Source organism: Syzygium oleosum, unplaced genomic scaffold (assembly GCF_021117445.2).
Source record: "Syzygium oleosum isolate NSW1041296 unplaced genomic scaffold, Sole_v2.1 Sole_v2.15, whole genome shotgun sequence".
Lineage (NCBI taxonomy): Eukaryota > Viridiplantae > Streptophyta > Magnoliopsida > Myrtales > Myrtaceae > Syzygium > Syzygium oleosum.
In genome coordinates, this window is record NW_026607499.1 from 6,472,539 (window position 1) to 6,498,501 (window position 25,963).

A 25,963-nucleotide genomic window follows, 5' to 3' on the forward strand; every position below is an offset into this window, starting at 1 on the left:
CGTGGTATATCTGAACTTATGGATTTCTGTCATTCCGCCAACTTTTTGCCATTTTTGCAATTCTGGCAAGAAGATTGAGTATGAGGATCAGAGCGGTGGTTGTGAGTTCGTGCAATGACACAGAATTGAGTTCTTGTAGAAGATACTTTCTTGACACACAGGAGAGATTGGTGATAGTGAAGAGAGAGTCGTCTGTCTTTCGCCTAGAAAAAAATTTTCAGTACTCTATCGTCGCAAATGACAGTGGCTGGTTCTCCAAATGAGTATATGATTAGATTCTACACTGCATCAGATTCAGTTGCAGATGATGCTTTCATTTTCTTTTAAGCTTTTCTCTTGCTCTCTCTCTCTCTCTCTCTCTCAATGACAATATGCATAGTATCATGTATGTGCCTGTGGCCTGTGGACTATATGCATAGTATTGTGACGTTTCCTCTGTTTGTCCTAGTCCTGAAATGCCTTCCATTTTCTTGAGCACGGGACAAGATTCTGCTCAAGAAAAGGTCCATCTCTGATCAAACTAGAAACAGATGTAACCAGAATAATTGCATGACAGTAGAAGAATCTGACAAAACTTTTCAATAATTTCACGATGAGATTACAAACTAGGGCGCTAAACATATATCAACATTATTTATACATTTCCTGGACAAATGTTTTTTCAAGATTCTCTAAGGCGTTCTTTCTTGCATCTAGAAGAATGCTGGCGATGTGAAGAAGAAGAAGCCCTGGCGATCATGGTGGCAATGGAATGGAAAGCCGTCGCAGCGATTCGGCACTTGATCTGCCCTCTTTTGGGAAGAGGCCTGCCTCCGATGAAGCAGCCCCTATTGCCCAATATTGCTGATGATGCAGCAACATCACTGACCTTGCTGTTCATGGTGCTGGTGTCTGAGTGATCTTGAGGCAAAGATTTGATGGGTTTTCTTCGAATTGGAATTGGCTTTTGGTTTTGCTTGAGCTGTGTGAGTTTGTATGAATGTGTTTGAAAAGTTTGGGAGTGTTGGTTTGGTTTATATAGCAAAGAAAAAAAGGATATGGCTAAGAACGAGAGACTCAGTCCAGTGATTGAGGGGGGTTGAGGGGGCATGACAGCCAGGACGACTAGCTGTACAAGATTCCTTTCTCTGGCTGATCTCCATTTCAGACAACTTGAGTCTGTTTGCTGATTTTGTAAAGATCATTTGGCCTCAGCTGAGGCGCACAACCTAAACCATAGGTTTTATTGGTGTGGCATCATGTTTTGAGCCTGTCTCTCTCTGCTCATGAGCACGTGTGGCCTGGCTTTGATTTTCCTTGCTGTGGTCTCCGAGCCAGGAGGGGTGATTTTGGACGCCTCGTGGCGATATCTCGATGCGAACATGATAAGGCACGATGGCAAGAAACACCATGCTAACATGATGAGAATAAGAGTAACTCAGGAAGCATACAAGTTGCAATGTTTGTTCCGACCCATCTTTTTAGAAACGTGCTCGATTTTTCTATCTTGCTGATAAAAACTGAGCTGTTAAGCAGTCAAATAAAATGACAATATGATGGGTAAAATATGGAGTTTGGATTCGATTTAGCCTATATCAAATAGAAAAATAAAATGGCGGATTTAATTTTCAGGCCAATGAATTCATACATGGCTTTAATTGTTACGGCGTCCATGCATCAATGATGTAGTTATATTGGATTAAATTAAAGTTCACATAGTTGTATGACCTATTTTAGGTGTTGCTCGACTTGAATCGAATGAACTAAGTTCCCTATTTAACCCTAGCGAATCATGACGCGAATTGCGAATGACTCTTTTTTTCTCCTGCAAAAACCCGAATGACTTGATTACTAAGGTCTAGTTGCAGCCACTTTTTCAGCAAAACCTGAAGAACTTGGCTGCAATACAATGGGTGGGGTAGGAAACAGAAGCAATGAAAAGGCATCCTTGGTGCTGGTTTCTGGGTTTCGTTTTGGCTTTGTCATGCTCATTAGAAAAATGCAATATAGCTTGCTTTTATGTGCAACTTGACAATTGAATATTGGCAAAATTGTTAACGCTACTAGCCATCATCTAGGCTCCCTCCCATTTTCTGCAATGTCTGCATGCCCTTGTTTTCAGGGAGACCTCCTCGGTAATGTCAAATGGGGGGCTTATTGTATTCCTTTTTCTCTTGTTTTCTTTTGGGTTTTGTCCCCCACAGCTGGAGCCGCTTCGTTTCCTATAATACAAATATACACTGCGGGGTTCATCACATGGTCATTGGTCGAGCTGTGTAATTGCTGCTGTATCATCTCATGGTGGACATCATCTGAAGATAAAGCGATTGCGAGAACCTTCGGCAGGTTCATAGGTATCCATTAATTAGTTTCTTTCGTTAGTGCTTCATGTAGATCCGAATGAGATGAACACTCCAACGAGCCAACAAAGGAGTTGATTTTAAAAGACAGATATACAAGACTTCAGCAACAATGCGAAGATGGAATTCCACAACTTTCAAACCTCATGGCTTTAGTATTGTGACGTTTCCTCAGTTTGTCTTAGTTCTGAAATGCCTTGCATTTTCTTGAACTTTTTTATTTTGGTCAGACAGTTTACTTTGTCACAGGACATGATTCTGCTCAAGAAAAGGTCCATCTCTGATCAAACTAGAAACACATGTAATCAAAATAATTGCATGAGTGAAGAAGAAACTGACAAAACTTTTCAATAATTTCACAATGAGATTACAGATGAGGGTGCTAAACATATATCAACATTTTTTTATACATTTCCTGGACAAATGTTTTTCAAGATTCTCTAAAGCATTCTTTCTTGCAACTAGAATTACGGGTGAGCGGTTCAAGGTTCCTTACAGGTTCCACATGGAACCTGGAACCTACCCTCGGGTACAGGTTCCTCATTTTTTAGAACCTTGAACCTACCCGTCGAAATCTAGAACTTAGAATCTACCCTGTCACAAGTTCCAGGATATGATCCGGGGTCTAACAGGTTCTTTTTTGTTTAATTTCATTTTTAGTTAAACAAAACGAAAATGAATACAACAATACTGAACAAGCTTATCATTTACCAAAGAAAATACAAAACCTAACATTATGATTCAAATAAATATAATTAAAATGAGAAGTCATTGCGTGAATCGATATTAGGGGTGAGCGGTTCCATGTTCTGTATAGGTTCCACCGATGATAATAGGTTCCTCATTTTTTGGAACTTGGAACCTACCCTATCACAAGTTTGAAGGTCCGTTTCAGGGTCTACCCAGATTCCACCTGTATTATTAATTAAACCATTGCAGTGAATCATCACCTTTAATGACCACCATTTATTGTTATGATCCACTAACCACAACTTATATTTAGATACACGAAAAATATGAAACATTAACTAGTCATAAAATGAAAACTCAGACTAGTGGTCCCAGATTATACATTTATCATCTAATGCCAGGAAACACCGCAAGATCACGTGAAGATATAGACCAAGAAAAAATACAAAAAACTTATTTAGGTTTCAGGTTCCAGATTCCAGGTTACCTAGAACTTGGAATCTGCCCGTCGAAACAAGTTCCCTAATTTTTGGAACCTGAAACCTACCATGCATACTTTGAAACCTAAAACCTACAGGTTTTCACTGGTCAGGTTCTCAGGTTCTAGGTTTTACCCTAGAATCATGCTCACTCCTAACTAGAATGCTGGCGATGTGAAGAAGAAGCAGCTTTGGCAATCACGGTGGTGATGGAATGGAAAGCCGTTGCGGCGATTCGGCACTTGATCTGCCCTCTTTTGGGAAGAGACCTTCCTCTGATGAAGCGGCTCCTATTGCTCAACATTGCTGATGATGCAGCAACATCACTGACCTTGCTGTTCATGGTGCTGGTGCCCGAGTGATCCTAAGGCAAAGATTTGATAGGTTTTCTTCGAATTGGAGTTGGCTTTTGGCTTTGCTCGAGTTGGGTGTGTTTGTATGAATGTGTTTGAAAAGTTTGGGAGTGTTGGTTTGGTTTATATAGCAAAGAAAGAAGGATATGGCTAAGACCGAGAGACTCAGTGATTGAGGGGGTTGAGGGGGCATGATAGCGAGGACGACCAGCTGTACAAGATTCTTTTCTCTGGCTGATCTCCATTTCAGACAACTTGAGTCTGTTTGCTAATTTTGTAAAGATCATTTGGCCTCAGCTGAGGCGCACAACCTAAACCATAGGTCTTATTGGTGTGGCATCATGTTTTGAGCCTGCCTCTCTCTGATCATGAGCACGTGTGGCCTGGCTTTGATTTTCCTTGCTGTGGTCTCCTAACCAGGAATGGTAATTTTGGATGTGTCGTGGCAATATCTCGACGCGAACATGATAAGGCACGATGGCAAGAAACACAACGCTAACATGATGAGAATAAGAGTAACTCAGGAAGCATACAAATTGCGATGTTTGTTCCGACCCATCTTTTTAGAAAAGTGCTAGATTTTACCATCTTGCTGAGCTCTTAAGCGGTCAGATGAAATGAAAAATATGATGCGTAAAATATGGAGTTTGGATTCGATTTAGCCTATATCAGATAGAAAAATAAAACGGCGGATTCAATTTTCAGGCCAATGAATTCATACATGATTTTTAATTGTTACGGCATCCACACACCAATGATGTAGTTATATAGGATTAAATCAAAGTTCACACAGTAGTATGACCCATTTTAGGCGTTGCTTGACTTGAATCGAATTAACCAAATTCCCTATTTTAACCCTAGCCAATCATGACGCGAATCGCAAACGACTCTTTTTTTTCTCCTGCAGAAACCCAAATGACTTGATTACTAAGGCCAAGTTAGTTGCAGCCACTTTTTCAGCAAAACCTGAAGAACTTGGCTGCAATACAATGGGTGGGGTGGGATACAGAAGCAATGAAAAGGCATCCTTGGTGCTGGTTTCTGGGTTTCGTTTCGGCTTGTCAAGCTCATTAGAAAAATGCAATATAGCTTGCTTTTATGCGCAACTTGACAATTGAATATTGGAAAATTGTTAACGCTATGCGCGCTTGGACTCTGGCGATCATCTAGGCTCCAATAGCATGATTCTGCAATCTCTGCATGTCCTTGTTTTCAGGGAGACCTCCTCGGTAATGTCAATTGGAGGGCTTATTGTATTCCTTTTTCTCTTGTTTTCGTTTGGGTTTTGTCCCCCACAGCTGGAGCCACTTCGATTCCTATAATACAAATATACACTGCAGGGTTCATCACATGGTCATTGGTCGAGCTGTGTACTTGCTGCTGTATCATCTCATGGTGGACATCATCTGAAAATGGGCGATTGCGAGAAACTTCGGCAGGTTCATAGGTATCCATTAATTAGTTTCTTCTGTTGGCGCTTCTTGTAGATCCGAATGAGATGAACACTCAAACAAGCCGACAAAGGAGTTGATTTTAAAGGATAGATTACAAGGCTTTAGCAAAACTGCGAAGATGGAATTCCACGACTTACAAACCTCCTGGCTTTAGTATTGTGACGTTTCCTCTGTTTGTCTTAGTCCTGAAATGCCTTGCATTTTCTTGATTGTTTTTTGTGGTCAGAGCATTTACTTTATCACAGGACATGATTCTGCTCAAGAATAGGTCCATATCTGATCAAACCAGAAACAGATGTAACCAAAATAATTGCATGACAGAAGAAGAAACTGAGAAAACTTTTCAATAATTTCTCAATGAGATTACAAATGAGGGTGCTAAACACATATCAACATTTTTTATACATTTCCTGGACAAATGTTTTTCTTCAAGATTCTCTAAAACATTCTTTCTTGCAACTAGAAGAATACTGGCGATGTGAAGAAGAAGAAGCTCTGGCGATCACGGCGGCGATGGAATGGAAAATGGTCGCGGCCATTCGGCACTTGATCTGCCCTCTTTTGGGAAGAGACCTGCCTCTGATGAAGCAGCTCCTATTGCCCAACATTGCTGATGATGCAGCAACTTCACTGACCTTGCTGTTCATGGTGCTGGTGTCTGAGTGATCTAGAGGCAAAGATTTGATGGGTTTTCTTCGAATTGGAGTTGCTTTTGAGTTGTGAGTGTTTGTATGAATGTGTTTGAAAAGTTTGGGAGTGTTGGTTTGGTTTATATAGCAAAGAAAAAAGGATATGGCTAAGACCGAGAGACTTAGTGATTCAGGGGGGTTGAGGGGGCATGATAGCGAGGACGACTAGCTATACAAGATTCCTTTCTCTGGCTGATCTCCATTTCAGACAACTTGAGTCTGTTTGCTGGTTTTGTAAAGATCATTTGGCCTTACCTGAGGCACACAACCCCAACCATAGGTTTTATTGGTGCGGTATCATGTTTTGAGCCTGTCTCTCTGATCATGAGCACGTGTGCCCTGGCTTTGATTTTCCTTGCTGTGGTCTCCTAACCAGAATGGTAATTTTGGATGGGTCACGGCGATATCTCGATGCGAAAATTTTAAGGTGTGATGGCAGGACACACGACGCTAACATGATGAGAACAAGAGTAACTCTGGAAGCATATAAATTGCAAAGTTTGTTCTGACCCATCTTTTTAGCCTATAGATATAGAAAAATAGAACCGCCGATTCAATTTCCAGGCCAATGAATTCGTACAAGATTCTTAATTGTTATGGCGTCCATGCACCCATGACTGTAGTTATATTGGATTAAATCAAAGTTCACATAGTAATATGACCCATTTTAGGCGTTGCTCGACTTGAATCGAATTAACCAAATTCCCCATTTAAACCACCGAATCATGACGCGAATCACGAATGACTTTTTTTTTCCTGCAAAAACCCAAATGACTCGATTACTGATTACTAAGGCCTAGTTAGTTGCAGCAACTTTTTCAGCAAAACCTGAAGAACTTGGCTGCAATACAATGGGTGGAATAGGAAACAGAAGCAGTGAAAAGGCATCCTTGGTGCTGGTTTCTGGGTTTCGTTTTGGCTTTGTCAAGCTCATTATGCAAAAGCTCGCTTTTATGCGCAACTTGACTATTGAATATTGGCAAAATTGTTAATGCTATGCGTGCTTTGGACTCTAGCGATCATCTAGGCTCCAATGGCATGATTCTGCGATCTCTGCATATCCTTGTTTTCAGGGAGACCTCCTCGGTAACGTCAAATGGGGGCTTATTGTATTCCTTTTTCTCTTGTTTTCTTTTTCTTTTGGGTTTTGTCCCCCACGGCTGGAGCCGCTTCTTTCCAATAATACAAATATACACTGCACTGTCCATTACGTGGTCATTGGTCGAGCTGTATACTTGCTGCTGTATCATCTCATGGTGGACATCATGTCTGAAGATAAGCGATTGCGAGAACCTTCTGCAGGTTCATAGATATCCATTAATGAGTTTCTTTTGTGGGTGCGTCATGTAGATCCGAATGAGATGAACACTCAAACGAGCCTACAAAGGAGTCGATTTTGAAACACAAATTACAGGGCTTTGGCAAAAAATGCGAAGATGAAATTCCACAACTTACGAACCTCATGGCCTTCGTCTGCATGTGGGCGTGTGTGATTCACGAATCCGTTCAGCATTTCCACAACTTGTCTGAGGCTGCAACTCAGACAAGTTATTCTATTGCATTTATCCTAGCTAATATCTTTCTATAAACAATTAGCTACCTTACACTTTAATTACGTGTAAGGTATAACAGTAAATACCATCTCGTCCAATTCTTCAAGGTGAGGGGTTGTCATGTAACACGATTGCGAATAAAAGGATCATTTTATTGAGGGAAAATTCCATGTGGTGGCCTCTACTCGAGTAAGAGTTAGGTAACTTCTATCAAGGTGGGTCATATTCAAGAAAATATCTCTCGGCAGCAAAGCAATTTCAAAAATTATTCTCAATCAGACTAAGACCAATCAAGCAATTCTTGTACTCTCAGCAAGTGTAGTAAGAGTTTCCAAAGTTGACAAACTCATTTTATCTTTCTTCATATAGAGAATTATATCTCTCCATATATAGAGGCTGCAACTCAGAAAAGTTATTCTATTGCATTTATCCTAGCTAATGTCTTTCTATAAACAATTAGCTACCTTGCACTTTAATTACGTGTAAGGTATAACAGTAAATACCATCTCGTCCAATTCTTCAAGGTGACTTTATTATTTTTTCTTTCTGTTTTTCTTTCTTTTTTTTTTTTGTTTTTCTTCTTTCCGTACTGCCCCATAGACCCGCCATGGCGGGCCAGCAGTCGCCCGCCTCGGGAGGCTCGCCCTCGCGGCCCAGAGCCGCACGCCTGCCTGACGCGGCGATTGCTACCCGCCCTGGTATGGGAATGAGGAAGAGAAGAAAACAAAAAAAAAAGGAAAAGGAAAAAAAACATAAAAAGGCTAAAATAATAAAAACACTGTCTTGGGAAAACGCTTCCACTTGGGGTACCAAAATGGAATTTTCCCTTTTATTGATTACGATTATATACATCGAGATGATTAGTGAACCTATATTGTTCATGTCCTCAATACTTAATACTAGGTAACATTAATGTCACACGTACTCGGCCCTTCATGGAAGCCTCCTCTCTTCTCACTGCTGAGCACACGTGCATCTTCGCCGAAAACATGCCCGTCATCGCTCATGTGATGACAGGATTCATTCAATGATTTGGAGTCATGGACATCTGATTGATCGGTGCATGGTTATCTCTGAGGCAATAAACTTAAATATTGTAATGGTACGTGCCCTGCACCAACCCCTCAATGTTCAACAATCCAACAAGCGGGGTTCCGAAATCAGGCCGCTGTTTTGCAACAAATCGACTTTGCGTAGAGAGAGAGAAGAAGAAAGAACTATAATAAGATATGTTTTGCCCTAGAATAATGAGAAAATGAATTGGATATAGCCCAATCAACATGCAAAAAGTCTATCCCTAAAGCCACAGGAGTAGCATTTCTGGTGGACAGCTTTGCTTCTCTAGGCCTCCTAACCCCCAGGTCGTGCAGCTCATTTCTAGACTTTTTTTCTTCTGAAAGAGCATTAAACTAAAGATCGGTGATACCCACCCATCGGTGGCCGAGTTGGTTTGCACTCAGTTCCTTTCGCGAGAGGTTCTGGGTTCAAAAACTCGCCCATTGGTGATTTAAGTGAGGGGTCGTGGCGGTGGGATGCTGCGCTAGCCCCCCTCGAGGACTAGTCGGGCATCACCGCTGGTTTGAGCCCTAGCTCGCCGGCCGCGCGGACACCTCGATTATCAAAAAAAAAAAAAAAACTAAAGATCGGTGATGATTAGCTATGGCGATTCGGATTATAGAACGTGTAGCTGCGGTTCAGGGTAAGGGAGGGGTGGGCTTCTCTTTTTCTCCCCCCTGTTTTGGCAGCTACAGCTTCGGCCCAGCTCAAAAACCACACGGAGGGATGACTCCATTGTTCTGTCGTTGAAAAATGAATTTCTTTCCCGACCGGTACATTTCTGAACTTATTTGTTAGTACAGAAGATTTTTTTCATGAAACTTGTTGGGAGTGCACAACAGAAATCCGTATACCTTCGCCTTGGGAGATTGCCAAGAGAGAGTTCAAATTCGAGCCCGCACAAAGCCCTCTTCAGCCGCCGGCAAGGGTCGCGGCCCTCTCCCGGCCTCACCTAGATATAGGCAAGGCCATGGCGGCCTTCGCCCACGTCGCCAAGGCCTCAATAGTTGCAGGTGAGGCCACCTTTGCCCGTGGCAGGTGAGACCATAGCGAGGCTGGTCTCGCCCAGTGGCCACAGAGTGAGGAAAAAAAAAAAAGAAGGAAGAAAAGAAAAAAGAAAAAGAAAAGAAATCATAAAAGAAAAAAAATATAATAATTAATAAAAAATTGAAAAAATTAAAATATTATTAAAAATTATCTACGTCAACGTTGGCCGGAAGGACTAAATTGGCAAAAAAAAAAAGGTTTAGGACTGAATTAGCACAATTGTAATAAGTTTAGGACTTGTTTTTGGGTAATTTTCCCATTTCATTTAGTAATGTTCAACCCAAAACCGGGCACTTGTCAAAACAAACAGAAAAGAAAACCCGACATATGGTACTTGTTGACCTTAAATAGAGATTGATCTAAGGTGTACAGTGTCTATTCAGCCTTGAGAGTGGATACTATGGACATGTGGCAATAGAAATAGAGAGAGGAGTGACAGTTAAAGGTTTATTTATTGGATGATACACGACATTAAATTTAAAATTTTGTGGATGGCATATAAAATGCGTATATAAGATGGGGGTTGGTTTCATCCATTAATAAAACGGATTGAGTATATCAATAGTCTGTAATATAAATATGCTAATGTACTCTCCATCAATACATATAAAAATTACACAAGTCTCTCCTTATTATTTCTTAGGGAAAAAACCACCAAAAACCCCAAACTTTGCCATCTGTGACACATTTACCCCGAACTTTTTTTTGTGACACCAAAAACCCCGAACTTTGCTTTTTGTGACACATTTACCCCAATGTATTTAGTCCATGGGCATTTTCGTCTTTTCTGCTTTTTCTTTTTTTTTTCTTTTTTTTTCCTTTCCGGCGAGGGGGGGCCTCGCCGGCGTCGGCCTCGCCGGATCCGGCGAGGGGGGCCCTCGCCGGCGTCGAGCGAGGGCGGCCCTCGCCAGATCCGGCGAGGGCGGCCCTCGCCGGCGTCGGGCGAGGTTCGCCCTCGCCTGGGCGAGCGAGGGCGGCCCTCGCCCGACTCAGGCGAGGTCGACCCTCGCCCGACGCCGGCGAGGGTCGACCTCGCCTGAGTCGGGCGAGGGCCGCCCTCGCTCGCCCAGGCGAGGGCGACCCTCGCCGGCGTCGGGCGAGGTTCGCCCTCGCCTGGGCGAGCGAGGGCCGCCCTCGCCCGACTCAGGCGAGGTCGACCCTCGCCGGCGTCGGGCGAGGGTCGACCTCGCCTGAGTCGGGCGAGGGCCGCCCGCGCCGGATCTGGCGAGGGCCGCCCTCGCTCGACGCCGGCGAGGGTCGACCTCGCCAGATCGGGCGAGGGCCGCCCTCGCTCGCCCAGGCGAGGGCGAACCTCGCCCGACGCCGGCGAGGGCCGCCCTCGCCTGGGCGAGCGAGGGCGGCCCTCGCCCGACTCAGGCGAGGTCGACCCTCGCCCGACGCCGGCGAGGGTCGACCTCGCCAGATCGGGCGAGGGCCGCCCTCGCTCGCCCAGGCGAGGGCGACCCTCGCCGGCGTCGGGCGAGGTTCGCCCTCGCCTGGGCGAGCGAGGGCGGCCCTCGCCCGACTCAGGCGAGGTCGACCCTCGCCGGCGTCGGGCGAGGGTCGACCTCGCCTGAGTCGGGCGAGGGCCGCCCTCGCTCGCCCAGGCGAGGGCGACCCTCGCCGGCGTCGGGCGAGGTCCGCCCTCGCCTGGGCGAGCGAGGGCGGCCCTCGCCCGACTCAGGCGAGGTCGACCCTCGCCCGACGCCGGCGAGGGTCGACCTCGCCTGAGTCGGGCGAGGGCCGCCCTCGCTCGCCCAGGCGAGGGCGAACCTCGCCCGACGCCGGCGAGGGCCGCCCTCGCCGGATCTGGCGAGGGCCGCCCTCGCTCGACGCCGGCGAGGGCCCCCCTCGCCGGATCCGGCGAGGCCGACGCCGGCGAGGCCCCCCCTCGCCGGAAAGGAAAAAAAAAAGAAAAAAAAAAAAGAAAAAGCAGAAAAGACGAAAATGCCCATGGACTAAATACATTGGGGTAAATGCATCACAAAGAAAGTCGGGTTTTTGCGGCATACAAAAAAAGTTCGGAATAACATGTCAGATGAAAGTTTGGGGTTTTTGGTGATTTTTTCCCTATTTCTTATCATAATATGAGACCTCAAAGAATGGAATGAAGATTTTCTAAGACGAACTGTTGGGGGAACCCTTAATGGTAGCAGCAATGGTGGAAGCGCGTGCAGGTGGACCTCTGTATTAGGATCGATTGTTCATTCCCGTAAATTGCTTAGGTTTTAGTCGATAGTAATTGGATGCAAGGTGACCATGTTGGCCATAGTGCTTACAATAGTGTTTGTGCAATGAGGAGGAAGCCCAAATGGCAAGCACAACATTGTAAGGAGCTGAGACGGATCAAGTAGTGCATTGCATCTTCAAAAGTAGCGAGTCGAGTCTCCTTAGACAATTGCCTTAAAACGAATTAAAAAATATTGATATAGAAGTGAAGCTACAAATGTTCAAACTCATCAAGTGCCATCATAAATTGTCGAACACACGCACGGTATTCAACAGACTTGCGAGCATCAGAAACCGCTTGCCATTATGGCTCAAATAAGGCTAGCTAATCCCAAATAGCATGCATGGAGTATAAAAAAAATCATTAATAGACCAACTTGTCTCCTAATGCATGTGATTTAGGGTGCGCACGGCAACGATTCTGTACCCGAGAACTGATTCTGTTCAGAAATGATTCTTTTTGATTCTGTGCTCGGGAACTGATTCTGAGCATTTGAAGGCGTTTGGTAACGCCCAAAATTTCCATTCCCGAAATAGTAAAAGAACGTAAATGCGTTTAGAAGCAAGATAAAATTTCTTTTTATTAATAATATTTTAAATATTTTAATATTTCTTTCTTTTTTTCTTTTCTTTTTTTCTTCTCCTCCTTCTTGGCCATGGCCGGTAAAATATTTTTTTTATTAATAATACTTTTATTAAAAATAAATTTTTTTATTTTTTTTTGGCCATGGCTGGTAAAAATTTTTTGAAAATATTTTACTAAAAAATATTTTTATTGAAAATATTTTTTTCTTTTTTTTTTTGCCATGGCCTGGTCGCTGGCCATGGCCGGTAAAATATTTTTTTTATAAATATTTTTTATTAATAATATTTTAATAAAAAATATTTTTATTGAAAATATTTTTTTATTTTTTTTCGCCATGGCCTGGTCGCTGGCCATGGCCGGTAAAATATTAAATATTTTTTTATTAATAATATTTTTTATATAAAATATTTCAATAAAAAATATTTTTATTGAAAATATATTTTTTATTTTTTTTTTTGGCCATGGCCGGTAAAATTTTTTTTATTAATAATATTTTTTTTATTTTTTTTTCGCCATGCCCTGGTCACTGGCCATGGCCGGTAAATTTTTTTTTTATTAATAATATTTTTTATTAAAATATTTTAATTTCGCCAAATACAGCGAGGGTGGCCCTCGCGCCGGACATTAGAAGCTACATTAAAAACCAAGAAAAAGAAGAAGAAAAAAAAAATTGATTCTCATTTTTGTTCCCAAAATCAAGAAGCTACTTTTTTTTTATTCTTGATTCTGCTCCAAAACTGATTCTGGGCACAAATTTGCAAGAATTTGTGCCCAGAATCAAAAAATTAAACAAACGTATTTCTATTCCCAAACTGATTCTGGAAATAAAAAAACAGAATCAAACACTATTTGGCAAGTTGCCATGCCCAGCCTTAGATTCCTTTTCTAACTGCTGATACTGATGGACAATATCTAGGATGGAGTACCGACTTCCTTTGCTATATTGAGCCGACCAAACTGAAATCTGATAGACGGAATCAAAGTATCTTGAAACCATGTGAGTATTTGATGATTCCAGTTATCCCAATCCTCCATACGTTCAACAAATTCATCTTCAGTTTCCCTAGTTATAGTAGTAGACGCATGATATCACCGTTGACGTAGCGTCAAAATTGCGTCCTCTAAAAAAATAGATATTTCTTGGGCATATATAATATAGTTTGATCAATTCAAAATGGTCTGAATAAGCAGTGAGACTTCTAATTTATTTATTATAGGCACTTTACTAGTGAAAAAGACAGTAGAATGGATAAAGAACGTAAAGTAAACAACACTTTGGAGGGCAGACATGGAGAAATTAAGGCTAGAAATAGATTCAACACGTCAAAATACTATAGAAACCAATCCAAACTTGTCAAGAAACGGTTTGAAAATATCCAAATTGGACCGATGAAGATACTGCAAGTGAACCGATCCGGCTGAGGACGAATTAGCGGGCGAAGCGTACGAGCGGGCAAAGAGAACTGATTGGTTTGGCTGATCAGGCAAACTGGCCAACGTGGCTCACTATACGACAAAAAAGATTATGTGTCACTGAGCTGGTAAATAATGTGACAAAATAAACGTTTGAGTCTTACGTGACAATTGTGGCCAATAACGTGGCGGATGACGTGTTAGATGACGTGTTAAATGACATGGTAGAATCTGACCTCGGAGCTGACATGATGCTGATGTTTGGCTGACGCGTGGGTGAAGTTAGAAATACGCATAAAATAGCTTCTAGCGCGCGAAGACGTGTGAAGGCGTGTGAGGTGCGTGGATTCGAGGGGCAACGGTGAGTGGTGGCGCGTGCAGTGTCGAATCGCATTGAAATTTCAGGATTCGGCTCGTCTGATGATGGTGTTGGTTTTTGGATACAAGCGACGGAAAGTGTCGGAACAATACTTAAGAGCAGTAGACTCAAGAGGCTCTTCCTTAGACTGTGATACTAAGATAAATAATAATGCGAAGAAAGAATTGTGTAATTCCTATATGTTTCTGTCTGTATTAATGAAGAAATAGACTTACAGATGACTACCTAAGGTAATAAGTTAAAGTATCAATTACATTCAATTAGTATCAATATTCTTTTACAATCAAGAGAGATAAATGCATAATTCTGAGATCCATGAAGAACTAAGAAAGATATTAGAAATGTCTAACACAAAGCAATATACAGAAATAGCACAATTTCATCTCTCTTTTCTTAATTTTTTTGTCGTTTATGCTAAAAAAGAGCTTATCGGTGGAAAAATAAAAGGGCATATGGTGCTTGAGCTGTATGAACATCACATGGATATATTATACCCATCAAAGCCGACGGCTGTATACGACGCCTGATGTGATGCTGGTATGAATACACCAGCAACAGCAAATTCCAACGACAAGAGGATATAAATAATCACGTGGACGTCTCAATTTCTTTTGCTTACACGTCTCTCCGATCACTTCTTCTCCCCGGCCTCTTTTGTAGGAATTCTATCGTTATCTTCATCGTGCGAATGAGCCAAAAACAGACAAGAAAAGAAGATTGCAACCCAATTAGGGATTAGGCGTAATTAAAATAATTATGATGCACATGGCTTTTTAGGCAAAGCTCCACTATCAAAGAGATATCGATATCATATCGTTGGCTATTTTCCTCAAAAAACTCATCCATTATCATGGTCAATACCGCCGTATTATGTCTAAATCAAAGTAAATATATGGGGACCTCTAGTATAAATTTTCGCGTTGGTGAATCAATCTCCCCTCTCCTTCAAAGCATGGAAAATGAGTAGAAAAATAGTACATGAGAGTGTATATGTATGATCAACCTCGGTAAAGTCATTAATAGACCTGTCAAACGGATAGGTCGGGTCGAAAATGGTCCGACCCAAATTATCGCAATTGACCCATTTCCATGCAATACAATCTAGTGACTCATATCCGTCCAAACCCATACCCTGCCCCCACCCATATTACTTAAATACTTCTATATTTAACTCAATTTAAGAAAAATCACACCCAAACTAAGGTGAAAGCGTGGAGTGAGCGGGCGTAAGATTGATTAAGGGCAAGAGAGTCATAGAGTTGAGTTGGATCTAAGTAAGTTGTGGACCTATTTAACACTCATATTATTTTGGGTTTTATCATTTCAAACTCATTTATGACTCATTTACTGCATATAACAACTTTGCCAATCACATACGTGTTAAAAAATGGATTTATGAACTATTTTGACAAGTCTAATCATTAGTGCTTCAAGTCATTATAGTAGATGGACGTGAGATGGGAGAGCCACTCCAACTACGAATGAAACCAATTGGTCAAACAGAGAAGAAAGAAACATTTGAATATCACATAAGATGTAGGAATAATCATGTCATTAGCAGCTAATGCAAGTCGGCAGGTGTTTTTTAATCCTTGGTTGCCCAAATGACGAAAGCTCTTACGCTCTTCAGCTCTTATACCATCGACACAATGCCCTCTTCCGTTGGCTACGTGTTCTTCTCCGATTCCATTCCAAGATCACATTTATTCGAGGCGACAACGCGTGATGCTAGGGGTCCATCATGCACCCTCTATTCTTTTTATTCCTCAATTTTTTTTTTCTGATTTCATTAAGATATAAGGTCGCTACCTATATGGCTAATTATAGCTTATTGGTGTCGTTGTCTAAATGCTGGATTTCAATCCACATAATCTGATCCATTAAACTAATCTAACCACAACGCATGCATGCGACATCTGTTCAGGATGACGCTTTGATCTTGTTGCGCCGGATCTGCCCTTTGCTTCTGCTTTCTTCCGAGCAAGACACCGAAAGGAGTCGATCATCTTCCCGTGAATTATAAAATTGAAAATTCATGTATCGTGGCATGCTTTGTGACGAGATCAACAGCTGATGACCGATTAGGTCTTTGATAATTTCTGGAAATCAATCAAATAATTAAAGTTTTCTGAAGCTGACGATTAGTAGCTTTACTAGACCTAAGCATGTCCTTAAACTGCTTCATCTTGGGTCTCGTTCAAATCTTGAGATCCCTAGGATGTAAAGTAGCAAGAGGGTATTCCTTCTCTCCAAAGAAGAAAAAGATTTGGAGGGAGTTGAGGGTGTAGGACGTGTGGGCACCAGCACGTTAAAATGAGGAACACACGTGGAGTTTGCCCGACAGGATCAGGATAGGCTGCAAAGGCCGCGGTATGAGTTTTGATTCCTTTTTTTTGGTGAGGTTACTCTTAACCAAACATCAAGGACTTACAGCTAATGACTAATTAGGTCTTTGATAATTTCTGGAAATCAATCCAATAACTAATGCTTTCTGAAGCTGATGATTAGTGGCTTTACCTGCTTTCGCTCAAGCAAGTTCATTAAAAGCATGATCATTTGCTTTATGACTATTCATAGCCACAAGTCAAAGGTCAAAGATTTGTGTGCTGAGAATCCCTTCCAAGGTCGGACCGACTTATGATTGACCAGATATTCTTGGTTGACCTCTTTTGGTCCTCTTTCTTTATTAGTACGTATTTTGGAGAGGTCGCTTTACTCCTTTGAAAGGCCAATCCAATGAAACTTTACGTATTTATATATTTTGAAATTCGAATTTAAGGTAAATTAGTTAATCCCGTTAAAAAAGTATCTAGCTCATTTTAATTCTTCCGTCTAATCCCTCACTCTCTTGCGCTCGAAGATGAACGTAAAATGCAAGAAAGTACGAATGGGTATGTTTTGGAAACGATTTTTAAATCGCAAAATGTTAAAAAGTACGCCCAATACACTTGTCAAGGGTTATCAATAGCGCTTTGAACACATACACAATTCTATTGCAAGAATATTACTTTCTTGAAATATGCGCTTTTACTATTTTTACTAGTCTTAACTAGTGTGCCCGTAAAGAACTTGTCAACAAGTCTTTTTTTTCTTTTATATATAATAAAATCGAATTTTCTAAAGTGATTGACAATTTTTTATTTGGTATAATTTGGACAAAGCAATTGACTCATTCAAACTAGTAGCATATATATCAGCTTTAATAAAGTCCTGATATTCCTTCCATAATTAAAAAGTTCAAGTTATGTGGAAGATATATCATCAAGTCTTTTCTCCTGCAGGCAAAGTTTAACATAGGGAGATTAGATTATGCACAATAAATGACCAGCAGTAGTTGACCAATCACAAGAAGCCAAATCACATCAGTTTGTCCTTTGTGTTTTTTCATGGTTTTTTAAAGGCACATTAGTCAAATCATCACGTAAAATAAACATGCATGATGCACATGCACCTATTCTAATCACAGCAATTTCTATCTGGATCCGCCATGAGAAAGCTGTTGCGCCACTAAGTAATTCGATGACAGTGATCCTCTAGCTCCCCGAAATATAAAATAAGCATAAATTCTTTTGATGCTTTTCTTTTTCCTCTTTACTTTCTTTTTGATTGGAAACAATTACAATTGATAGATCCTATGAGCTATTTGAAGCTTTGGACATCTTGATCCTCTTCTTGATCTCCTTGTCCAACTCTTCCTTGCCTCCTACCTCTTCTACTTCCTGCTCAAACAAGAGGAAATTTGAATTGCTTCACTCACTCGATTGCATCTCCAACAAGCAAATCAAGAAACTCAGGCCTACCTTCGGTCCCAAGAACAGTCCATACGGCACCCCGTCGAACTTATCCGAGTGATGAATCTATATCGCGGCAATCAAATGCAGACCAAAAACATTGAGCAAATTATCCAACGTTCCATTAAGAAAATAGAGATTAATTTTCTGATTTTTCATGGGAATTTACTTGGTGAGCTGCAGCAACTTTTCTCAAGTAGGGCACGTTTGCGATTGGCCCTACCGGGAACCGCCGATGCACTAATCCATCGTGCACAAACATGTAGGCCATCCCGAACATTGTAGTCCCTAGACCCTGCAAATTCAAAAGTCCACCATCTCGAACTAACCCAAAAGAAAAAGGAAAACCGACATCTATTTGTCAGAATAAATCAAATTTAATTATGAAAACTAGGTCTGAACGTGCTGAATGGTCGAATGGCCAATTCCTTCCACACAGGCCAAACCAATTTCAGGTACAAAAGGAAGTTTCTTGGAAAGTGACGTGGGAGAGACTTACAGCACCAAAACAGAGTCCCGGAAGCAAACCCCTGTTCAAGAATCCGTAAGAAAGCAGAGCTATCGCGGGAATTGCATTGATGATCACAAAAACATCATTGAGCTCAAATGGACCTTCTCTTGGTTGATGGTGAGACTGCCAAATGGAACAGAAAATAATAAAAGAGAACAAAATGGGTGACCTCCATGATGAATGTCGAGTTCAGTACAGAAGAAAACAGAGCACTCTGCTTCAAAATGAACTTCAAAATTGGATATTGCATATTCTTGTGGCCAAAACGACTCACCTCGTGCATGTGCCACAGAGAGGCATGCCATAGCTCTCTATGTGCCCATCTTGCCCAAAACTCCATACCCACCTGAATTTTTTTTTTAACAAAACGAATTTTGGTTGCAGCAATATGACAAACTTATTTAACCTCCTGATGTACAGAAAGGAGTAATTGCATCAACAGAGAAACAACGTGAAGCTTTCAACCACTTACTGCGGCCCCCACAGAGAGAGCGAAAGTCCCAAACATTTCCACAATTGGAAACTCTCCACCCTATGCGGAAAGGAAAAAGAAAATCACGATTCAGAATCTCCTCTCGACGAAATAATTACATAAATAAAACAGAGTATCTTATTTGCTTGGGATCATGGTACTCTTATTATGATCACCTCCATTTGCCATGAGAACCGGTAATAAACGGACGTGGCAGCCATCGAGCTTATCCCGAGGCTCGACATGATCGCCGCGACGAGGTACGTGTGCCTTTCGAGCCGTTTTCTGGCTAGCTTCTCGGCGACACTCGGGACAACCGTGCGGCTCTCGTTCTCTGCAGGCACTTGCTCTGTTTCTCTGTTCATCACCATGCAGAGTCTCGGGTTCTTGTTTCCCGCGGAGTGAGCATGTTTTCGCAGGTGAATCGCGAGAGAGAGAGGGACTATTCGCGTTTGATTGGCTTTTAGAGAGAGGAAAGGTCTTCGACCAGAAAGGAAAGCTCTGGTGGTGGTGGTGGACGAAGTGGATGTTGAAATTCCAATAGCCATCGACTCAGAGCTCAGAATTTCAGAGCAAGAGCTTCAATGAATGATTCCATGTTCAACTGAAAGTCGAGACCAACATATATTTATGTGCGAGAGAGAGAGAGAGAGAGAGAGAGAGAGAGAGAGAGAGATTTGGGGAGAGATTGTAACTGACAAAAGTGAGATGTATTCAGACACATTCGAGTTTTTCTAACATATTTTACCAAGAATTTTCACGTGTTCCTCCCCTGGAGTCATGTTCTATTTATATATTATTTGTGAATTCGCTTGCGTGAGAAGGTATCTTATATAAATTTCTTCACTTTATTTAAGTTGCAAAAAATCAATCTCGAGCGCTTAATTTGAGAACAACATATCCCTCATTCAAATTAATTTTCTTTGCCTATCTTGGCATCAACAACATCAAGAATCATACGTGCATCGGAGATTGCGATGCAGTGAACTTACTCGAGGTAGATTTGAAGCAACGGTTGTGGAGAATAAATGAAACGGGGATTCTTTTCTTTCGGATCTTGTTCTTTGTCGTTTTTTTTTGGTCGATAATGAGGCATTTCATTCATCAAACATAAAAAAAAAGATAAAAAAAAATAATGGATTTCTGAACGTCAGAAATCTCAAAGCGGTAAAGGTGGTGACAAAAGCAGGGAGAATTACCAAAAGAGTTTTAAACTTATTGCAACAGTACAAATTCAGTCCTAAATATTCTATTTTTGCTAATTAAATCCTAAACCTTTTGCATTTGTGATAATGTAGTTCATCTAGCTGGAAATCTCTGACATGGACGCCAAGTATCCTATGTGGCACGATCGGTGATAACGTAAACATTATAATAAATTTTCGAATTATTTATTTATGGGCTGCGCTTTTTCCACTTCTATTATGGCTAAAACACTCTCCATAATAGTGTTTTGACAAGATTAGCCTTTTGGATCCCACCTTTTTAAGCAATTTTATGAAAGTATTTTCCTTTTTTGTTTGGCTCATGATTTTCATTTGTTTTCTTCTCTTTTTCTCGTGGGTCCCATTTTCCTTCTTCATATTTACTTCTCTCCGTTCCCTCCTAACTCGATCATGGTTTTGGCTTTGTTGGTATCTAATTTGAGACCTCTTGATGGAATCGGCAACGTTCTCTCATTCAACTAAAAACGAACACAAACACCCTAGAATTTCTCAGTCGGCAAATCTCCACAAAATCAAGCTCAAAATCATCTCCACGTCATCGGTTCCAAGAGCGTAAGCTTGAGTGCTTCCATTGGTATTCCGATCAACCTCGATCTCAAGCAGTTTCTGTACCTCGCCTCTCTCCTCGACCTCCCTCATCTTCATCACTAAGAACGTGTGCCTCTTCTTATCGCCTCCGTCCTCTCCCTCTCCACCCTCAGCCTCTGTAGCTTCTTCCTCATCACGATCAACTCCTCTGCGAGCGATGCATCAAGCTGCTCCACCTTCGCCAAAGGAGTCGCGACGGCGTGGGACGGCGGTTCTCCTTGTCCGACTTGAAGAGCATTGGCGAGATCTCGATTCCAATCCTCTCAAGCTTTGGCTTTGGTTTCGGTTTTGGCTGGTTGTCGACGGGAAGAGTAGTCGGAGAGTTCCTTGGTTGGAGAGGCTTCCGATCGAAGCTTGTCATCCTCACCGGCCAAAGGTTGGAGTGCTCGCATCTTCATCTCTTAGTTATGACCATGAACAGCATGATTGCCAACATCATCATCGTTATCATCATTTTTAATGTTATTAACCTCTTTGGTCTTGTCGAAATTGTCTTCCTTCTCATCCTTTGCAGTGAAGCTCTGACCATCACCATTATTGTTGCCTTGAGAATCACCAAAAGAAGGGCCTCTGCTAGATAGGCGTGGCGAGGAAAGTGTCTTATGGCCAGTCATTATCACCACTGTCTTCTCTTCATACACCTTCACAGCATTATTGTGCCCTTTTCCATCGCTCGTCTTCGCTTCACCCTATTTTCTTCATCTCTTTGGGTGTTGCTCGAATTGCCGGAGAGTTTCCAATAGGAACAGGCCAATATCAAGAGAGCAATGCCTATGAGGCCCAGCATCAACGCCAGGCCTCCAAACAAGTACAGCACAGGAGAGTGCCACGGTGACCGCTGTGATGCCATTGTCGGTGTTCAAGCGATAAATGGAAAGGGGAAGCAGAGAGGGACATACGTGTGTAGAGGGAAGTAAACGAGAAGAAGGAACGTGGGACCCGCGAGAAAAGAGAGAGAAGAAAATAAACGGAACACCACATACAAAAAGAAAAAAGATGCCTTAAAAAAGCGAGACCCATAAAGGTTAATATTGTCACAATACTGTTATAGAGAGTGTTTTAGTCATAATAGGAATAAAAAAAGCGTGGCCCTTTATTTATTTTATTTATTTTTCTTCTTTTCTTCCTCTAGTCGGTCCCCGGACCTCGGCAACTGGCTAGAGGGGAGGGCCGGTGAGCTTGACCTCGCCGTCATTGGGCGTGGTTGGCCTCGCCTTGCCGCTAGGCGAACCCTAGAATCCACAAATCCCAATTCAATGGCGGGTCGTGCATCCATGGCCGAGCTTTCTCCGAGCTTCTGACCTCATCAGTGAACTCTTCTTCACTCCCGTGGAACTCAAAGATGTGCCAGGTCGAAAAGGACCCTACCCTTCTCCTCAAATTGGCTTGAATTGGCTTTGTAACTTCAATCCTTCATGACGTTGATGCGATTATGTTGAAATTAGAAATTTCACTTGCCTTCGCTGGGTTAGCGAGGCTCGACCTCACCTAGTAGCAGGGCAAGGCCGACCTCACCCAACGACAGCAAGGTCAAGCCTCAATAGGGCGAGCAAGGCTCACCCTCGCCAGTGCTGACGAGGTCAACCTTGCTGCCCTCGCCTCTGGCCAATTGCCGAGGTCTGGCAACTGGCTAGAGCAAGAAGGGAAGATAAAAAAAAAAAGAAAGAGAAAGAAATGAAAAAAAAAATAAAAATTTCAAAAAGTAATAAAATATTATATAAAATTGTCTATGTCAGTGCCGGCCACGCCACGTAGGATGGCTGATGTCCATGTCAACGATTTATGATCAAAATTGTTCGAATGTACTTAATTAGCACAATTACAAAAGGTTTATGACTCATTTGGCCAAAAAAAAGGTTTAAAACTGAATTAGTAAAATTGCAATATGTTTATGACTTCTTTGGTATTTCTCCCGACAAAAATGCCTATTTCTTTCCCTTTCTGGTTGATAAATAAAATATCTCCTCTCATCCATTTTTATGTTGTTTGGTTACATGTAATGCATCTTTGGATGCCTCTGCACATGCATGGATACCCCATGTTATGAAGAAAGTTATGAAAAACCTTTTTATACGTTGGAAATGTGCAATCTCTTTTGTACCAGAAAAATGAGGATAGTTACCAAATTAAATATAAACTTATTGTATGAATGTCAATTCAATCCTAAGCCTATTGACGATCGCTGGAGGCCAAGTCAGTAATTTCCAGCGACAATTAATCGGAAGGATTAAATTGGAATTTCAGGCAAATGTTTAGGGCTACATTGGGAAAATTGAGAAGTTCGGGATTGAATTGGCATCCATACACTAGGTTTATGACTGATTTTGTAATTTTTCAAAAAAGAAAATACTTAATTTGGAAAATGTTGCACTCTCAGGTCTCCTCTGATTATTACACGAACCTAATTTTGTGGCACGGTTCAATGAAACATATGAAAATTTTTACTAATTCGATCTCCAAGTTCGTACTTTTTGGAGAAATCTATGGTGAAATCGGAGAAAACATATTGAAGACACGCATTCAATTGGATCATACGATATGAATCGAAGCACCATTAATGTATTGAAGGTGAACGATTCCATTGAGGATTTGAGTTACTAATGATTCCTGTAATCTCTTAATGATGTTTATAGCATCTCAAGTTTCGCATCGGATGGAGTGGGGGCTCTTGATGTGATTCATATAGAAACAATCACCTCAAAATGATCATTACTGGGGTGCTTTTCTCGGAGACTTGGTTCGCATCAAACGAGCCAGCTCGTTACGGAGAATTTGGAAAAGTTCTTGATGGTTTCTTCATCTCATGGGTATAGATTGATTCTCTAATCTTTTGCTAATACACATACAAAAGAGTTGGGCTTTGGTGGACTTAGGAATAGGATGCATTCGAAAGAGGGAGTGACATGTCTCGACCTTCACACCTTCAACTTTTCTCCATTCGGTCAGACTTCATGGGCTAAAATATCACTCATCGGCCTCTTGAGCAAAGCAAAACCCCCCTTTGGAGCAACTTCCTATTATTTCAAGTGAATTCTTTCGAATTAGGTCATTATAGCCATCGAAAACCGATCGAGATACTTTTTTCTGTGTGTTTAGTACGCTTCCTCATCGATTCATTTGGGTTCGATTAGCATCGCGGTTGTAGAATTCATGGCGCGAGCTCATTTTCCGTGCGGCTATTGTGCAGTATAGGAATAAGATTATTGAGCTAGGATATGATTTTGTTCACATATGTGTCTCCTGTCCATGCAATCAAGAATCACTTCGCATTTTTTGGCTCGGCTTATTAGAAAACACTCGGAAGCATTTCTTAGTATCAACCATCAACGAAAGCCAATCCCCCGAGATAATTAAATCGTCAGATCATTTTAGCATATCTTTTCAACCAAATTTCCAGGACAAAGACAATGTTTTCCTTCGTTTCTCTCCTCACCCAGCCTGATAAGAACACCAGATCATTGATATTTTTGTAAAACGTAAGAATTAGTTATATGATGAATTACAGTACCTTAGGAGCATCCCCTGCATTACAAATAGAACTAATAATGCGAGAAGAAAGAGATAGGAAATCTCCGCATAGTAGCCAATAGACCTGTTAAACGGGTGGGTCGGATCGAAAATGATCCAACTCAAATAGACCCATTTAACCCGTTTAGATCCTTTTCCATGTAATAAAAATCTAATGACCCATATCCGATCCAAACCATACCCGACCTAACCCATACCCAAATTAAGAAATGGGTTTATGATCCATTTTGACAGGTTTAGTAGCCAATACAACATTAGCCTGTGAAGGTCTAATATTTTTATAGAGTGAAGCTTTAACTCTAATGATTTTACGCACCTTAGTCAAAATAATGTGGATATCATTCGATTTGTTTTGAAAATGTTTATGGCTACGCTTTATCCAAATGCAATATATTGTTACTGAGAATGATACCTTGAGGGGCCTTGCCGCCAAGCTTTTGCCCATGGTAGCATTGATCATCTATTGAAGTTCATTATTCCATCCTCCTATAGAAGGCCAAATCCCATGTTGTGCCAAGATATTACGCCATGCGCTTCCAGTCAAGTTGCACTAGAAAAATAATGTGTTATGTCTTTTAAATGAGTCATACATAAATTGCACTAGATATCTATTGAAGGCATCCATCGTGATGTGATCTCCATTATCTGAAGTCTCTCTTCGCAAAGAAGCTAGTTGATAAAATTATGTTTGCTGATACTGCCGGTCCAAATTAGGTTATGTCACTCCACAATCGATCCCACTTGTTTGAGTTCGTCATAAATTTCCTTATAATAGTACATAGAGCTAGATATGACCGAAGTTAGAGTAGGTCTCAACTTAAGAAGACCTCGCCAACTCCAGGCCATATTGCCCTTGATGTCGAGTTGCATAATTGGAGTGGCTTTGCATTTAGTACTGCGAATCCAATTACTCCATAGGGAAGATGATGGACAATTGATGATTTTCCAAAACATGCGGCCTAGCAATACTTTGTTCCATAATTTTGGATCGAGCAACCATAGTCCTCCCTCCATTTTGGGTAAGCAAACTACTTGCAAGCGACTTTGTGTGATCTATGTACTTCTGTATTACCTACCCATAAAAATTGTCTGATCTTCTTCTCAATCTCGTAGATAGTTTGCTTTGGTAGTAGAAACATTTGCATCCAATAAGTGCAAATGGAGATTAGGACCAATTTGGCAAACTAGAGACATCTTGCATAGCTTGTATGTTTCATGCCCTATCCTTCTATCCTCTTGAAGATTTTGTCAGTCCGACTTTTGCAATCAGCGTGCGTGAGCCTTCTAGTAAGAAGGGGCTTGCTAAGGTATCTGATAGAGAGAGTGCTTGTGAAGAAATGCGTGTGATCCAATATGAGGAGCTTTTCATACTTGATCAACCCAGAGAAAAAGATTTGACATTTGTCTAGATTAAATTGCAATCCTGAGAGAGCTGCAAAAGCATCTCGTACATCAACAAGAGAAAGGATGGAGTCTACATCCCCATGAGCAAAGAGGAACAAATCACCTGAGAAGCATAAGAGTAATTTTTGCGTTTTACAACACCAAGAGGACTTGAAGGAAGAAGCAGCAACTTTCGC

General features: G+C 41.5%; 1 protein-coding gene and 1 pseudogene across 1 annotated transcript; both read right to left on the minus strand.

The window, feature by feature from the left end:
* Window positions 1-17,805: 17,805 nt before the first annotated feature.
* Window positions 17,806-19,772, minus strand: LOC115675553 (beta-carotene 3-hydroxylase 1, chloroplastic-like). Its single transcript, XM_030598277.2, has 7 exons — window positions 19,218-19,772; window positions 19,042-19,101; window positions 18,844-18,915; window positions 18,558-18,692; window positions 18,228-18,353; window positions 18,068-18,124; window positions 17,806-17,986 (listed from the first exon to the last, which is right to left on the minus strand). The coding sequence occupies exons 1-7, from the start codon at window positions 19,587-19,589 to the stop codon at window positions 17,900-17,902; spliced, it is 909 nt and encodes a 302-aa protein (XP_030454137.2). The 5' UTR covers window positions 19,590-19,772; the 3' UTR covers window positions 17,806-17,899.
* Window positions 19,773-20,698: 926 nt separating this feature from the next.
* Window positions 20,699-21,805, minus strand: LOC115675392 (protein GLUTAMINE DUMPER 2-like; annotated as a pseudogene).
* Between the last annotated feature and the right edge of the window lie 4,158 nt (window positions 21,806-25,963).